This window comes from Patiria miniata, unplaced genomic scaffold (genome assembly GCF_015706575.1).
Source record: "Patiria miniata isolate m_02_andy unplaced genomic scaffold, ASM1570657v1 HiC_scaffold_13, whole genome shotgun sequence".
NCBI classification, from domain to species: domain Eukaryota; kingdom Metazoa; phylum Echinodermata; class Asteroidea; order Valvatida; family Asterinidae; genus Patiria; species Patiria miniata.
Genome location: NW_024037051.1, coordinates 7,383,369 through 7,400,911, shown reverse-complemented (window position 1 = coordinate 7,400,911; position 17,543 = coordinate 7,383,369). Strand labels below are relative to the sequence as shown.

General features: G+C 40.7%; 1 protein-coding gene across 4 annotated transcripts in view; it reads left to right on the top strand.

The window, feature by feature from the left end:
• The window catches only part of LOC119721174 (fibropellin-1-like), a 50,044-nt gene that overhangs the window by 27,746 nt on the left and 4,755 nt on the right, over window positions 1-17,543 (top strand). For all 4 annotated transcript variants that reach the window (XM_038191071.1, XM_038191073.1, XM_038191070.1 and 1 more), the window contains 15 exons: window positions 40-168; window positions 987-1,124; window positions 3,879-4,088; window positions 4,835-4,898; window positions 6,236-6,279; window positions 8,465-8,528; window positions 9,560-9,609; window positions 10,556-10,619; window positions 11,564-11,607; window positions 12,270-12,339; window positions 13,679-13,722; window positions 14,574-14,580; window positions 15,726-15,803; window positions 16,254-16,317; window positions 16,903-16,998. In XM_038191071.1, coding sequence (XP_038046999.1) covers window positions 40-168; window positions 987-1,124; window positions 3,879-4,088; window positions 4,835-4,898; window positions 6,236-6,279; window positions 8,465-8,528; window positions 9,560-9,609; window positions 10,556-10,619; window positions 11,564-11,607; window positions 12,270-12,339; window positions 13,679-13,722; window positions 14,574-14,580; window positions 15,726-15,803; window positions 16,254-16,317; window positions 16,903-16,998 — 1,166 coding nt within the window. The remainder of the gene's footprint in view (window positions 1-39; window positions 169-986; window positions 1,125-3,878; window positions 4,089-4,834; window positions 4,899-6,235; window positions 6,280-8,464; window positions 8,529-9,559; window positions 9,610-10,555; window positions 10,620-11,563; window positions 11,608-12,269; window positions 12,340-13,678; window positions 13,723-14,573; window positions 14,581-15,725; window positions 15,804-16,253; window positions 16,318-16,902; window positions 16,999-17,543) is intronic.

Here is a 17,543-nt window from a genome sequence, read left to right as displayed (position 1 = left end):
TCCTTGGTGTTGTACGTTTCTTTGCTGCCTCGTTCACAGATCCATGTTTTGAGAATCCCTGCTTGAACGGCGGTAACTGTATGAAACGTGGCGCGGGCAACACGCTGGACTACCAGTGTCTGTGTCCTCTTGGCTACGGTGGCCTGACCTGTGGAGTATATTTCGGAGGTGAGATCCCACGCTTTTATCGTTGTGCCTCTGTCATCTTTTCAAAAAAAATTGCCTGCACCCAAACCCTTCAGACTGTTGTCAGTCTGCCAACTTGTCCTGTTTATATGGTCTAAAAGAATTTGTTCAAATAGCAAAAGCGGAATTTAATTTCTTTGTTCATGTACATGTATGTCTGTGCCCTTTGCCAAATTGCTTGCCTATACTTAAACTGTAACGTGTCTCTTTTTTGTTTGTTGGGGGGGGGGGGTGGACAGCATGTGTTTATATCACAGATTAAGACCACTTAACATTTACAGAAATTTAATGTCTTGTTATTTCTTGAGATCACAATATTTCTTAGGCTAGGTTATAAAATGCTAAATAAAAAGGACAGTTGGATTCCATGATGTCATGCCTTGGGCTTTACAAGGAGTTGCAATGCTTCACCTGCTGATCAGAGCCAGAACCCCAAATTCCCCCCCCCCCCCCCCCCCGGGCCACCAAAAACCAGGAAAATACCAACACCAGATACTTGTTACCTCCCCCTTTTCACAGCAAACCCCTCCCCCTTCTTGAGCCCAACCTGGATCCGCTCCTGACTAAAGAGAATGACCATGAAGAACAAATGATTGAAGTAATGTCAGTATCTGGAATGTAGGCCGTGGCATATTAAAAGACATTTCATAACTGCAAAGCGTTAACACTCACAGCTTCCAGCCCTGTTATTTGTTGCACTCTTAAAGCTTTTTGAAAATCCTTTCTACTCCTCCCATCTTCCATCTCGCAAATCTTCCGTTTCTTCCTGTCCTCTTCCTGTCCTCTTCCCTGCATTGAAGAAGTGAACAAGTGCGTGCTGAACCTGTGCGAGAATGGTGGCAGTTGCTACCAGGGCTCGGCCTCCTCGGCGGGTGCCTACATCTGTGTGTGTGCCCAGGGCTACCAGGGGAGGAACTGCAACGAGCTGGTGCTTGCAGGTATGTAACCCTTCCCCATCCCAACCCAACCAACCCCTAACCCCCACCCCAACCCCAACCCCACCCATCTCTGAACCCCACCTGCAACCCACCCTACCTCCACCCCAACCCAACCCCAACCCGGCCTTCCGAACCCCACCCCCACTTCCACCCCCAATCCATCTCCCACCCTCATGCCTGCACCCCCACTAACACACACCCATCTCCATCCCCACCCAAACCCCAATCCCCAATGCTCATTCCTGACACTGCTTGACCTATGGTCTTTCACTTGGGGCCTGTTGTGTTCAATGTCAATTTTATTGTTTTTGCAAAATTAATGGTGCCTGGTGATTTCCCTGAACAGTTGTGGATCCAGGGGTGGGGAGGGGGCGTGGAGGCCCCCCCCCCCCCTCCCCAGCATTGACCAAAATGTTCTAAAATATGTACCCCAGCACAGCTTCAGCCCACCCAACACTAACCTCTCTAGATCTGCTGTTGCTGAAGCTGTACGTCACTTTTAATCTTCACGGTTGTTCTTCATAATGAATTATCATGTAGATTTTTTCCTGTACCACACAAACCGAAATGCATACATGAACTCTCGTAATAGAAGAACCATCAGTATGCACAGGAAAAAAACAATGAATTCTTCCAAGCCACCAGAATGCAAAAGTACTCATTGTAAAGTTCAAATGAATGAAATTTTTTTTTTAACTGCATATATTCTTTTTAATAAAAACCGTCCCTCTCTGGCTGGCAACTTCAACAACGCCATCACAACAGTCAAAATAAATTAAGTGGCTGTTTGTTGTTTTAGATACAGTTGAGTTCTCCCTGCCTTCATAGCACAGGATTGACTGGCTGTGCACCATTCATGGAACACGACACAGCTATGCTTTGACTATAGTTTGATAGGCCAGCTCTGCCTACCAGTTAGGCGAGACCGTTCGGGGTTGAGCCCGCCCAGTATGTTGAAGGGATTGGGACCTTGCATGGAACCGATCGGCCTGGATTAACTCCACCAGGCTTCTGCACCATGGCTCTGGCTCATCACAAAGGAACCAATTTGTGACGCGCTAATCCTCCAGTAGGCAACAATGACTGTGATGAGCTTCATAGAAGTTGCCGCTGGCAATCCCAGTGGGCTGAATAATCCTCCAACAATGGCCAGACTTCAATTTATGTTGCCTATTGTGAAACCCTGAGTCACCAGTTTGGACCTATTGGGGCGTCACGCTTCAGTGACCGGGTGGCTTCTGGCTTCGTACCGATTGTGGTGAAAGAAATTAGCATACCGGACCCGGTACCCGAACGGTCTGTTATCTGATGGCTCGCCTTACATGCTTTTGTCTGTTGATGGAATTTAACTGTCACAGTTCCTGCAACAAAATATGATCTGACTGTTGGTGACTACAGTCCCGGCCAAATCTCGCTGGGGCACCCTCCCCGGCTGCGAATTGCTTTTCCCAAACGACATCTGTTTCCCATCTTCTGATTGGTCCATTACATGCATATCTAATGTCTTGTTCTCCACAACACAAACCCAAGATAGGCTTTACGTCTTGTGAGAAATGTTCCTTCCTCACTTTAGTTATTTAAAAGGTAAAATAAGAAGAAGTGAAAAATGCTCACTGGGGTTCAAACTCGGATCACCTGATTATTAGTCAGGACTACTTCCAACCAGTCCACGAATCAGCTGCCAATCGTCGATGATTTAAACTCCATTATTCCTCGTTATATAACTTATTCTCTAAAGCCCCTGTCACACCTTTGCGTATCCTAATTCCTTATGTGTTCCTTATCAAAAATTTTCAATACGCAGCCGTACGCTCAATTAACGTCGAAATGTTTTGATCACTTTGACTTATGTGCGACGCACATCTAGCGTACAAGTAACGAATTCAGCGCATCCATTGCGTATGAGATGCGTATGAGTTCTGTATGCAGTGCACAACATTATTTTTCGGGCTGTGAATAGGTCAGTATGCAGTGCGCATGCTGAGCGTATTCCGGACGCACCCGACTTATGCCGACCGCATGCTTGACGCACTTCTGAGCGTATTCTTGCCGCATTTCCGCCGCTCGCCGTCCAGCGTGCGTTGCATCTGCGCTGCAAGTACGCTATGTATATGTCCAATACAGGCGGCTCATAATGCTGACGGGGTGCGTCACGAACACATAGCGTACTCGTAATGCACTCGACCGATGCGGGACCGATGCGCTGCGTAGTTTTGTGCATGCCCAAAACTATCCTGCGTACTGGGCTGTACCATGCGTATATCTGCGTACATAAAACCTACACAAAACGATAGAGATGCATATGAGGTGCGTATTGTGCGTACGACTGCGTATGAAAAAAATGTCAATGCGCAACTCATAAGGAATTAGGATACGCAGAAGTGTGACAGGGCCCTTAAGTTCTGGACATCATGTATATGCATAATGCAGAGAGAGAGCGCCCTGTTTTGATATTGGTGGATCTTGTTTGGGAACAAATAATTCCCCCCTCCCGGCCGCCGGTCATTGTTGTCTCTCATTGCGCAGTCTGTGTTCCAGCTGGAGATAACGACATCGAGGGGACTGGGGGACTGGGGGAGGGTATGCATGTCCCAACCATTTTGGTCGGGATTTTAGCATGTGTATAAAGGCATGGCAGGGGGAAAAGATCGACTGTCTGCTCATACAGCAGGAGGGTTATTAAATAGACGCTAACTGTTCCCCTGATGTGTTCCTGCTAACGCTTTTTTCTTTGCCTCCTGTACTCCACGGCAGCCCCTCTAAGTGCGACCCGTAGCTCTTCCAATCCCTGTGAGCCGGATCCGTGCCAGAACGGCGGTAGGTGTTTTCAGGGTAGCAATTCGACCAGCTACTTATGCGTGTGCCCGGAGGGTTTCATAGGAGACCACTGTCAGAGTCCAAATACGACAGCCGTACCCACGACTGGTGTACCCATGACTGCTGCACCAATGACTGCTGCACCAGGTGAGGGGCATGTGCCACAATGTCATAGATTCTGTGCATGAACAGAAGATGGCTCATCATTACTGGGTGGTATTATACAAGTATAACATGGTTTGAGGGTGGACAGTTGATATTAGCTCCCCGAGGTATTGGAAGTTGAAAACTATTCGTCTTGGGAACTAGTTTGTCAACTTCCGATACTGGGGGAGCTAATATCGACTATCCACCCGAAATAAAACATGTTATATTTGTTTTTACTATGCCCCATGCAGTATGCACCTCGCGAGCATAAAATCTTTGGAAGAACATTATTGCTCAACCTCAGAAAACTTCACTTCGTTTGCAATACAGTAACTCCTAAGAGTTTTTAATGAATTGTGGATAACTTTTTTTTAATACAGGAGGCATCTTTATTGTCCACAATATTCTCCGGTTCAGCATAATTGAGCTCAGGAAAATGAAAATGAACATTTACGCATGCAACCGTCTATTCATGTGTAGCTAGGTATGAGACGATGTTCGCAGGTGTGTACTATACACCTGTGTGACAGTTCCACAATTGCCAGGCCCGTCGACAAAGGGGGGGGGGGGGGGGGGCTGGATGGGCCCATGCCAATTAACACCTGCACTCAAGTATGTGTCATGCAACACACTTTCCAAATATGGGTTAATTATGCAAAATGAAAGGTCACAGTTATGCAAATTGGTTATAATGATTATCTTGATGCCTAATTGAACAAGTATTTTTTTCACAAACAATCTTGTAGGTTGTGTCTATTCATCCCAAACGTACATGGATGGAGAAACTTGGCAAGATGGCTGCAAAGACTGGTAAGTAAAAACTACTCAGCAAAAAAACAAATGAAAAAGTAAAACTCAGTAGAGTCTGCTTTATGTATTTTTTTTAAAGGGAATATAGGCCTACAACATTTGCACACATCAAAAAACAAAACTACCAAATTAACACGAAACACCGTACTGGACTGTTAGTGAATGACAGTCTAAAGCATCCTGTAAAGTCATGGCACCTGGTGTGCTGACATTTCCAAGAAAAGTGGACTTTCATTTTTTCCAACGCTGGTCGGCCGTCCAGCGTTGGAAAAAAATGTGTTTTTTTTTCAAATACTGCCCCCAATTTACCATATAGTCAGTCCACATTTTGTTTGCAATCGATTACACACCTATGAACGGGTACAAGCCAGCTAGACTGATACCCTGACCTTACAATTGCCTCGTGTCTATAAATTGCTCAGTTTCATCTTGAGCGGGGTCAGGGAACCAGACTACAAGAACATGATTGTTTTCTTGGTTTTCCAGCATCTACGAACCCAAAACGTCAAACAAGTCGGTTTAACAAAATACTAATCCATCCATTTCTGAACATTACAGCAAAAGCAAATGTTGCATATTCCTTTTACATTTGTGTCATATTGCTTGCTTCTTAAGTTGCTGAGCTGAAATTTATTATTCGTCTTAAAACAAGATGTGACTTTTAACCTGAAGATCTGAGTGAACTACTCACTGTTACTGTCACTTATTATTTTTGTGGCACTGACGAAGTGTGTGTTTTATAAATGATTTGATCTTGGTTTATAAATAATTTCATCAGTACTCATCACTACCCATTGTTGGGGTTTTGAAGAGGGATTGTTTTTGTCTGAGAGGACAATTTTTTTTAAGCAGGATGCAGAATGGGAGAATGGAAAATATAATAATGTATAATGCTTATTTTATAAAGTGCACGTATCCACCAGTATTGGTCCTCAAGGCACTACATCGGTCATTATTACCCTGTTCATTGGGCCAAGTGAAACATACCATCTCAGCTCCCTGGGAGTATACAGCTCGATGCTGCCATTTCAGCGCAAGGTAGCTACAATCTACCACAATAACCACCTCTGCCCTCACAGGCACCCATTTACTCCTGGTGGAGAGAAGCAATGAGTGACTAAGTGCCATGACCCCAGGTTGGACTTGAACCCACAAACTGCAGACTTACCAGCAGACCACGAATTCAATGCTGCAGACTACGAGGCCACAGCACTCCACACAAAAAAACCCACATAATTTCCAAACTTTTAATTGAAAAAGAGGGATGGGGGATTTATAACATTTGTCACAAAGGTGTTTTTGTTGTTTTCAATCTCCTGTGTCATTTCTTTTTGCAGTATGTGCAGTGGAAGTGAGTACTCCTGCACAACCGAGCGCTGCCGTGAGTATTTAGCATTTTGCATTAGTATTTGTTATTTTACAAGGAGTCATTGAAAGTTGATATATTCCTAGAAAAAAATCATGGAATCCTTCTCAACCAAAATGCGATGATGTATGATATTTTGCTATGACGTTCTCCGAGTTTGCATTCCGGTTTTCCTTTTTATGCACTATACTTCCTCTTTATGCATAGGTATACTCTATATTTGTTGCAGGTACAATGCACAATTCGTTTTCACGAAGGGACGGGCAAAATTGACCATTTTTTATTATTTCGAGTTTTTTTTGCTACATGTATTTTGCTTTAAACATGGTGCTTAAGCATTCTGACATGTTTCCGTAAGCAAGACATCATTACAATAATGATGCCAGGGGAGGCATCTCTATCATTGCCAGTTTTTGCGTTTTTATGAAGAGACGCAAACATGCCTGCCCCTTGAACACGTACAAAACGTATTGCACGGAAAGGCATAAAAGTAGGTCAAATGAGATTTTCGTTTTTAAGAAGGGATGGACATCTTTGTTACATTCTCAGCTGCACATTCGCAAACACATGGCCCCTTCTCTTTGGGAAAACACTTTGAACAAGAAGAGCGTAAATGTGGAAAACTGGGATTTTCATTTTCATGAAGGGATGGGCATCTTTACTCATTCATTTTGGCTTATTAATCACTGTGTTAATTCTAATTACTGGCTTCAAATTCAAGTTTACCTATCAAAGAATTGTGTGAAGGTTTCCTTTTGTTTTGCATGAAGTTGTTGCAAAGTAGTAGTTCTTGCAGTTTTAAAATAGGAGAAACTTCTCTTCAAAATCCACATGCCCGTGACGAAACGGTGACAAATTGTGATGCTTTTGTGGTGCTCAGTGGTCTTGTGTTAAACTGGAAGGCTGAAAGGGAGTGGTGTCCCTTGCCTCAGTGTGATGACTGGCCAACGTATTGTAAATAGGCGGCTAAGATGCCAAAACAGCGTAGATTTTGATCATGGAAAACCCTATATTTGTCCTGGAACAGTCACGGAAAAGTCATGGAATTTCATGTTAAGATTTCTGTTGTACAAGAATATGTGTTTCAAAATCCTCATCAAACCAATTTCTTTTTATACTTTCTGTCTACCAAAGTATTGAATGGGCTGCCTTATTCAAAAAAAAAAGTTTCAGGTAATGTCTACTTTCTGATTCCAAAGCTTAAACACCTCAGTCATTCTCAAATTTGAAATTATAATAATATTGCAGTACTTATATAGCGCTTTATACCAACGGTTCAAAAGTGCTTTGCAATTCGTCACTGACACCACGAAGTAACACTCCTTGTGTTAAACCATATTTTTTTTCGGTTTTCAGTTTTTTACATTTTTAAACATTATTCATCAAGGACTACCATTGCACGAAGTTTCAAATCTTCAAGAGCTTTACTTTAATAATTACGCTAATTACCATGGCAACTTTTGCGCGAAAGTGACAATTTTCGTTTTCACGAAGTAACGCTCAAGTTCCATTTACCATTGTAATGCATGGCGGGCACTCTGCTCAAATGCAAGCAAAAACGTTTTCACGAAGTAACACTCTTCTTGTTTGAGCGCGCGCGCTGACCTCCGTTTCCACGAAGTAACACTCTTTTAGTGTTGTAATACATTGAAGCGTGCTACTTTGTGAAAACGAAAATTTACAGTTTCGCAGCTTTTTTGCTTTCACGAACTAGCACTCATCTTTTTTCTCTTATTTCTTGTTGTTTTAATACACAAACTGGTCAAAAACAGCAAATTTAATGACATCAATACATCAAATGTCCACAACGAGAAACCCAACTAAAAATACTCTGCAGTTTTGACGCAAAGTGCTGGTTTAGAAGGCGTTCAATTTCAGATGCCGTTTTCTCCTCCCTAGGTACCCATTTATACTCTTTGGTGGAGAGAGGCAATTGTAGTAAAGTGTCTTGCCAAAGAACACAGGCACTCTGTTCCCCGTCAGGGTTCGAACCCACATACCACGGCACATGATTTAAAAACCGTAACCACTGGACCACAGCGCCCCACAAAATGATATCTTAACTTGGCTGATGAAATTCTCAGAACCCCACCTCTTTCTTGCAGAAATTTAAGAAACTTTAATCATAAAAGTTAGTCAAATTGGTGAGATTTTGCGTAAAAAAATCCTGACATGTTGTTTTCTCCCTATGTTTTCACAGAGTGTACCTCAGGCAGCCGGATATATAACAATGGGGAATCGTGGGAAGTCGGTTGTCTGTTTTGGTGAGTTAATTATTGCCACGTGATAACTTGTGTTTGGAGAAGGTTTTCTTGTATCCACAAGAGTTATTAGAGAGTAACAAGAACGCATATATCCCCCCACTTTTTGACCAGGGGATGGGCTATTGAATCATCCCCCCTCCCACTTTTTGGGTTTAAAAAACAATTGAAGAGTGCCCCCGAGTGTATGTGGTGTCCAGCCAGCCAGCCCCTCTCCCTCCCCCACTTTTTGAATTTCCGTGGCTGGGCAATTTTTGGAATTTGGTCTTCGCCAATCCCCCCACTCGCCAGCACAAATTTACGCCACTGCTATTGCGTCATGGATACACGCGTACACAAAATATGCAATTGCAACACACGTATGACTACTGACTTAATACCGTAGGCAGGGAGAAACAGGCAGGGTGGTTCGGGGTGGCACAAAGGGACTACAGTGAAACGCCGCTATAACGAATATCTCGGGATCCACAGAAATTGTTCGTAATAGTGATCGTTCGGTATAGCGATTTTAAGGCGATACTTACCAGCTTGTGGTTTTTCACACATTAGTGGCGCCCTCTTTTGACCATTGTTACAGTGAAGTGGCATTTACAATCTGAGCTGATTCGCCAAACTTGCCCATTCATCTTTTCAATTCCGTAAGCAGAACTTCACCCTGTATATGCCCTGGTAGTTACTAAAAGACGACTTTGAATACATGCGACTATTGAATCAAGTAATTACACAGTTTTTTAGCTTACACAGGTGGCTTTTTCCTTCTATTGCTTGGGGAAGTTGACATTTTTCAACAACAATGTTCGGTACATTTTATACACAAAAATTGAGAGCCAAGGATGATGTTCGATATAGCCGAATATTCGGTATAGCGGTGTTCGGTATAGCGACGTTCCACTGTAATGGGTCAGTCAAATATGCACTTGTAAATAAATATATAGAAACTACACATATAGCAGTGATGATGTTTACATGTGTCATTTGAAACCAAACCCCAACATCCATTCGTAACTTCTAGCTATCCTGCTTTCACTTCACAGCTCCTGTTTGAATGGTCAAGCATCCTGCTCGGACATGAACTGTGCAAACCGTAAGTATATTCACCTGTATCTTGTGATTTTTTGCAGGGATTTTAGGCAGGGCCCCAGACCATTGCTAATATATAGTTAGTTTTGTTGTTGAGGCAATTTGAGGGAGTACTTGTGCACAGAGTCTAGTCCGAAGACTAGATCACCATATGCGGACTCAGGGTACCCACAAAAATGCCGAAAGCATTGTGCTAGCTATTGTACTTTAAGGTAGAATACATCATTTGTCATTTGGGTTGTTTTTTTTTTCGTTTGAAGCAACAACAGTGCTCAAAATCCAAATCAGGGTGCTTAGCAACTAACCTGATGAAGTTTCAGCTCAGTGAATGCTGTGTATTCCGAGAAAACAATATTCTAGAATTTCAATTTCAATTCAAAAGTTGCCGAGTCATGTTTTGAATTGCACCCCAAATCAGCGTCCGGGACACGTTCTCATTCAGGCGATTGCAGCTACGCGATGTCACGCGCTGAGCTGACGAATAATAGCAACCGCACACTCGTGTACACACTCATTGGGCGCACTCATTCATGGCTTTGCCGAATTAATATCAAACTACGAACGAAATTTTTCAAAAATACGTCTTTAGACGCATCATTGGAAATGGCCTTCTTTTATTGTTTTCTTAAAAGTGACAGCATGCCAGAAAGAATAGTTTCACAGGGAGTTCAGTACCATTACCATCTTTAAACCAAGTATGCTTTTCAACAATGATTTTGTCAGTTATGTTTTGGATAGCTGCAAATAATGTACTCTGTCTTTAAATAAATTACCATATCCTACATTTTTGTGAACATTAGCTGCCACAATGCTTCTCCCATTACTTGAAAACCCAACAGTTTACTGTCATTCCATTTCCTTGACTACTGTATTTCTTGCTGGTACGTACTAGTTGTTGAAGGCCATCTGTAAACATTTTTGACATCATTTTTTCTTCTTCTCGTAACCAGGGTGTCTACATGAGAGTCGTTTATACGATCCTGGCCAGACCAGAACAGATAACTGCAACATGTGGTGAGTCCAGGCGCGGATCCAGAGGGGAGGTGTTCGGGGTCAGAAAAAAAAAACAGGCTCTGACTCAATTTTTTTTGAATAGAAATATTGTAAAAAAATTATGTGGAAACACCCCCCCCCCCCTTGCTCTGACGCGCAAAAAATTAAGACAATTATACCTGTAATAATTGTCCGCCTTTACACAACATTCGGACTGAGCCAGCTGAGGTACGGGGGTATTTGTACACTATTCTGCACTACAGTGTTCATGATTGTCGGATTTGAACAGCGCTCGCATTGAAAGTATGGTACGGTCACATTTTAACTTCAGATTTATTGTATTGTTCCTTCATACGTCAAAAAAAATACTTTTTTGCAAAGGGTGTCCCTTACCTTAAACTGTCTAAGTACAGTGTGAGTAAAAAAAAACGAAACCCAAAAGTCGGGACTATTGTTTCAGTAAAGTGCTGCATGTAGCACTTTCAAAACCTAGAATATAAAAGTCCAGTCAATAAGCTTTCTTTTAGTACAAGAATCATTCAAATCACTCCTGTTCTTTTCAAGTTACAGAATTTTAAACACAACCACAATTTTAAAGTTCTGTCCACGGATCACAAAATAAGTGTGAGATCTTTCAGCAAACGAAAACAATTCACACACATCCTTATATGATTTGTTTTCGTTTTGCTGAAAAAAAATCTTACCTTTTTTTGATCCGTGGACAGAACTTAAAAACGGTGGTTGTGTTTAAAATTCTGTTACTTCTTGTACTAAAAGAAAACTTATGAATTGGGCTTTCATATCCTAGATTTTGAAAGTGCTACATGCAGAAATTTACTAAAACAATGGTCCCGACATGTTGGTTTCAGTTTTTTTACTTACCCTGTACATTTACACAAAATTGTAGTAAATAAGTATGCAGCTCACTTAATTTGTTTTTCCTCTTATTGTTTGTTATCTCTCAGTACTTGTAATGCTGCCGTCTGGACGTGTACAAACAATCCTTGTGGTAAGTTTTTTCTCTTAAATAAAAACTGTTTCCAAACTTGTCAAAGTTGTCATTAAGGGTGTAGAGTTTTGGTCCCTTTTCCCCCATTTTTACCCCCCCCCCCCCCCCCCGGTGACCATAAGGTAATGTCAAAATTCTGCTAGATGCGCTTGAAAAATCTGCTGGATTTAACAAAAATCTGCTGAATCACCTTTTAATATTACATACTGAGATGCAGATGTTATAAAATTTCCTTAAAGAAAAAACAAACATCGTAAAATTTCCTTTACAAAAATTAATGCAAACAAACTTACAAAAAATTGCATGTGTCTAGCCTGGCTTGCAATGGTATAAAGTACTTTACTGTGCACTAATACACGTCAGGGAACCTCAAATTGAGGCTTTTTTGAAACTAATCAGCTATATTTTTCAAATCTGCCATTTTTATGTCAGATCACCAATTTTACACAATTCAGCTGGAAATCTGCTGAAAAATTCATTTTGGTAAAATTTTTTGTCAAACTTGTATTTTTCGAAAAATTTGGTCAAGTTTAGCTGAAATTGAGCTAAAACGGTCACCTTGCCACGACCCCTCCCTTTTCTACCGTGTCTGTCAGTGTTACCCTGGTCTCATTGAATTAACTGAAAACATGTTCAAGTTGTGAACTTTCATTTTTCCGTAGGTAAAACTTGCACATATATGGGCAGAGTGTACCTTGCAAATGAAAATCGGAAGGACGACTGCAACACGTGGTATGTATGTTGAGTCGCACGTAAAAATTGTTGTGTTCCTTAAACTCACTTTTGGACAATAATTTGTCGTGTGACAATGTAAAGGAAGCCAGCAGCCCAGGCATGCAACAAAAAAAACAAAAAAATGGAGATAATCAAGTTTAAGGGTTTGGTGCTACCATTTCCAAATTAACAATCACATAAGGTTGACATTTTGACTCATGAAATTTGTTAAAGGTATAGTCTATCATTTGTAATTTGTGCATTTTGTTCATTTGAAGCAACAAACGTGCTCAAAATCTAAAGAAGGGTGCTGAACAACTAACCTGATGAAGTTTCAGCCCAGCTTCAGCTGTATATTTTGAGCAAAACAACATTCTAGGATCTCGAATTTCAAATCAAAAGTTGCTGAATCATGTTTTGAATTGGACCTGAATTCAGCGTCCGAGACATGTTCTCACTGAGCCAATTACAGCTACGCGATGTCGCGCACTGATCCGACGAATTATAGCAACTGCGCACGCATGTGCGTCGCGTCAACGCTTGCGCGCACTTCACCGAATAAAAATACAAACTACTAACTGGAATTTCCAACGGTGCTTCTTAAGACGCACCATTGGAAAGGCCTGTCGTTGATTTCTTCAAAATGACAGCTTGCCAGAAAGAATAATTTCACAGGAAGTTTAGTCCCCTTACTATCTTTCAACCAAGTATGTTTTTCAACAATAATTATGCCAGTTACTTTTTGGATAGCTGCAAATGATGGACTCTGGCTTTAATGGAACATATTTTGTTACATTAGAATCACACGCTAACGTCATTTGCCTGGGAAAAATAATGAAAACCTCCTTCCGTCTTTTTCATCCTGTCAGTTACATCAGTATGACGTAGCCAAAATGTAAATCAAATGAAAGATATTTCCATGCTCTATCGATTACCCGAAAAATCAGAATTCGACCTTTTGACTCATTTTTGCCCTAATGACCTTCTTCCATGCACTTGAAACGTTTTTTTTTTATGGCTTCTGACTAGTGTCCCTTGAACAAAGACATTTACAAATTGGGGAACTGCCAACATAGGGCTGGATAGGTCAGTTGGTAGAGCACTGGAACGGCAATCCAGAGGTCACAGGTTCAAACCCCGCTCCAGTAACTTTCGTTGCTCAACTTAAAAAGAAAAAGGATTTGATGATGCAAACATAGCTTTTTGCTTCAGTAGGTACTCTGAAGAATATACAAAGAGAGAGTTTTAAGGAGATATTCGTTTGCTTTGCTGAGTGAATGTTTCCAGTGCCATAACTATTATATTTGTTTTTGTATCCAATTAATTAATCGCAATACACGTGTTTTTCGTTCCATAGTTCCTGTATAGAGGGACAATGGGGTTGCACAGAGAGAACATGTGGTAAGTGCATTCATTAGAAAGTATCCTGAATCAACCAAAATCCATCAATTTTGTCATGCGAAAAAATGTTGGTGTCCTGAGTCCATCAGAATCCACCATTGAGTCCATCAGAATCCACCAGTACATATACCTCATACACACCAAACATATAAGGAGTTAAACTGTTGAGATCCTGAATCCATCAAAGTCCCCCAATCGCTCAATATAGAGGTATGCTGAATCCATCAAAATCCTGCAGTGCTGCTAGGTTTACTGTCCTGAATCCATCAAAATCCCACAACTTTTTCAATATGGAAGTATCCTGAATCCACTGAAATCTCCCCAAAACAGGGGGTGTGGATTTTGATGGATTCAGGTACGTTAGGGTTAAAGTTTTGTTCCCCGTGCTCTTCAACAAATTCTGTGTTTTCTCCTTTTTTCGAATAATGACATTTCAACTTGTATTATATTTAAATGTTTAATGCCAACCAAAAACCCCTCTTTTTTTCCTATTTTGGAAGTCTATATCACCATCTGAAGAAAAACATTTTGTTTTGAGCACAAATAGATCCACTTTGCAAGCAGACTGGCTCCCGGTCCGTACATTATCGATACTGATTGTGGGGCGGGAACCAGCCTACCCCATAAGAATGTTATTATTTGTCTGGCAGCCAATAATTCAGAATTGTACAGTAATTCAGTAAGTTGCCTGTAAATTGCCACATGTAATATACTGCGTATGTGCATTGTTTGAAACATTTAATTAATTATGCCTTTTTTTCATTCCCCTTTTTGTCTTAATTGTTTTGTTACTTTTTTTTTTCACTGTTTCCTATGTTGCTGTTTTCTCCTGTGCACTCACCAACCTTCAGATGCCGCGTAAGTAATGATCATCTCATGATTATTAGTTCAGATGCAAATTTAATTTCAAGTATTCTCTAATCAAAAGAACAAGCTGATAAAAGGAGGAGTTTTCTGACACTTCAATGCAAATGATGAAACTCTGTTAATTGTAGATTTTACAGGCGCGGATCCAGAGGGGGGTTTGGGGAGTAAAAAAAAACCAAGAAAACGTCAGCTCTGTAAAAAAAAAAAAAAATTCTCATACAAATTCCTAAAAAATAAGTCGAACCCCCCCCCCCCTGTGACACCCCCATTTGCTGATGAAACCCCCCCCCCCCTGCAAAAATTCCTGGATCCGCCCCTGTTTTAAATGCAAGTTTCGGAGGATTGGCTTTTTAAGCAGTATTCAAAGGGTTTGCTTCTAAGTGATTCTTGGTGACTTCAGTCTTATTTTGCCAGAAACCAATCAATAATTCAAAATATTCTTGGGCCGAAAATCAGTGTGTCTGTCATGCGTTGAGCATAGTGTGCACTGCGTGATGTGTAAAATTCAGTTGTTAGAAAAGCAAGTTTGTACATACGTCCATGTATCTGTATTGCGCTATTTGTACTACGTTATCCATTGAAATTTAAAACCCTACAGGAAGCGATTGAAACGGATGACGCATATAATATGCATAAAGTGTAGTGGTGGGGTAAAAATTTAAATATTTACGGCTTGCTTTTAAAACAAAGCAGTTTATGTGAGTTTCAATTTTCAAATCCTCCGTTGATAAAACATTGAATATTCATATCCTTTTGTATGTTATGGAGAAGTTAAATGTTAGCAACGTTAATTTCGTAAAATGTGTACTTTGACAAATCTAATCCAAATTTGATTGAGACTTGATTTTTCTACTCGCAAAACTACTGCATGTTCTCTATTTGAGCTTTTACGCCTGTCATGTGTGCAGAGAAATACGTACACATGGATTTTCAGAGTACGCATAGTGGATGCGCAAAACGCACAGTGCAATACGCACACCGAAATGGACACGGATGTTCAACCTTAAAAACGGTGAAGTCTGCTACAAACTTAAAATGTTGAAAAATCGTCATGGATCAGCATTGTTGAGCTATGTATTTATTGTGTATTTATATGGCTTGTATTTTACACTTTCGTCTCTGCTTTCTGTACACAGTCCAATTGTAATCCAAGTGGAATTTGACTTCACCAACGATTTCAGTAGCGTAGCTGGCAAGGAAGAACAGTTCACTACGTGAGTTGAATTTTTTAAAGAATTAAGTTATTGTCTCATGTGGTGTATGAACTTCCTGCACAAAACCCATCATTGTTTATAATGAATGGCAGAGTGCCAATATTAATGGAAACTTGAAGAATTTGCTTTGCACAACATGATAAAGTTGTGTCCATCTTATAGTCCCTATGATACAACCGAGGGTGTACCCGTTGTTACCCAATACATATGTTCCCCAATACCTATGTTAGGATTAGGGTTAGGGTTGGGGTTAGGGTTAGGGTTGGAGAGCATAGGTATTTGAGAACATAGGTATGCACCCGATACAACCAGCATCGAATTGTTTTGTGTTCAATTGTACACTTTTTCACGTCATAAATTTTTGGCCACTAGATTATGAAACTGTAGTAATAATGTCCCTAAATTGTCTAGAAAACAATTTAAGAATTTTTTGTTTAAATTTCATTTCAGGGCATTGAAGGCAAACCTCATGCAGTTGTTACGAGTAAGGGAAAGCCATATTCAGAACTTGACGGTAAGCTAAAAGCTCAATCATATTGAAATGTAAAAGACACTTTTAGAAGCCTTTTTCTTTTCTTTTGTCCATGAGCTGCCACCTGTGTGCAACAGTGCTTAGCCGCATAGTTGGTTCACAGCTTCGGTGCACGGACCTCGTTCTTTTGTCTAGCTAATAGCGCATGCTCTGAAAATAGGCCCTATATTCACTAAAAGGTTTGACCACTCCAGGCAGGGCTAAACTTGTTACAATAGACCTTATCATGCCACCATTTTAGTCATGTTCCCTGTATCCAATAACAGTACTGAATGATAATGTTTTTTGTGCAATAAAGAACCAGACCATTTTTCCTTCCAGCCTCGCTTTGGTTACGTTGAATTGAATGGAAAAACAAATCAATATGACTGCAATATAATAATGGTTTATTTGTGACAATGTAGTACTGGTCGTGTAGCTGTGCTTTTCTATGCTGGTAATAAGTTATTGTTTGCATTATTAAAAAAAAGTCAAAATCTGTCTGTATACACATTGCCAAACAATAATCATTTTATTGATAAATTTCATTAAATTTTTTAGTGCTCATACTTTTGTTTGTTATTATAGATATCTGCTGGCAGCATAAAGGTCAGGTTCAACCTTGTCGAGAACAAGACAAATAATGTGGACATTGAGACAGTGGCTGTCGTATTGGAAACATCGGTAAGAGAATTATTTTTTCTTACCGAGATTAGCTCCCACAAATTGGCACTAGCTGTAAAAAAAAAATAACTTAAATGACAAAAAGGAAAAAGTTTCACCTGATTTTTATTGTTTTATTGCTTTATCCAATATTTTAGGGGGAGTAGACTAATGATGTGCATCGGGTCGTGTTGACCAGGCCAAACTGACCCACAACATTAGAGATATAAACCGAATCTGAACCGAAACCGATCTTAACTCCCTCAAACCGATCCGACCCAACCCGACAAAAAATAGGGTAAAACCGACCCGAACCGACCCGACCCGAAAAAAAGAAGAAAAAACCCCAAATAACTGGCTTGGACAAAGTGATCACTTTTTTGTGCCTGCCCTTACCCACATGGCATGAATTCTTTTGCAAAACCATCGTCTCTCTCTCTGTCATACTCAGTTGGTTGATCAAGAGTAACTCCGCTTATTGAACAAACGCATGGTCACCACGCAGTATCATGAAAACTGTTACAATCTATCTATTTCACTGTCAGTCCCGATCCGACTGGAGAAAT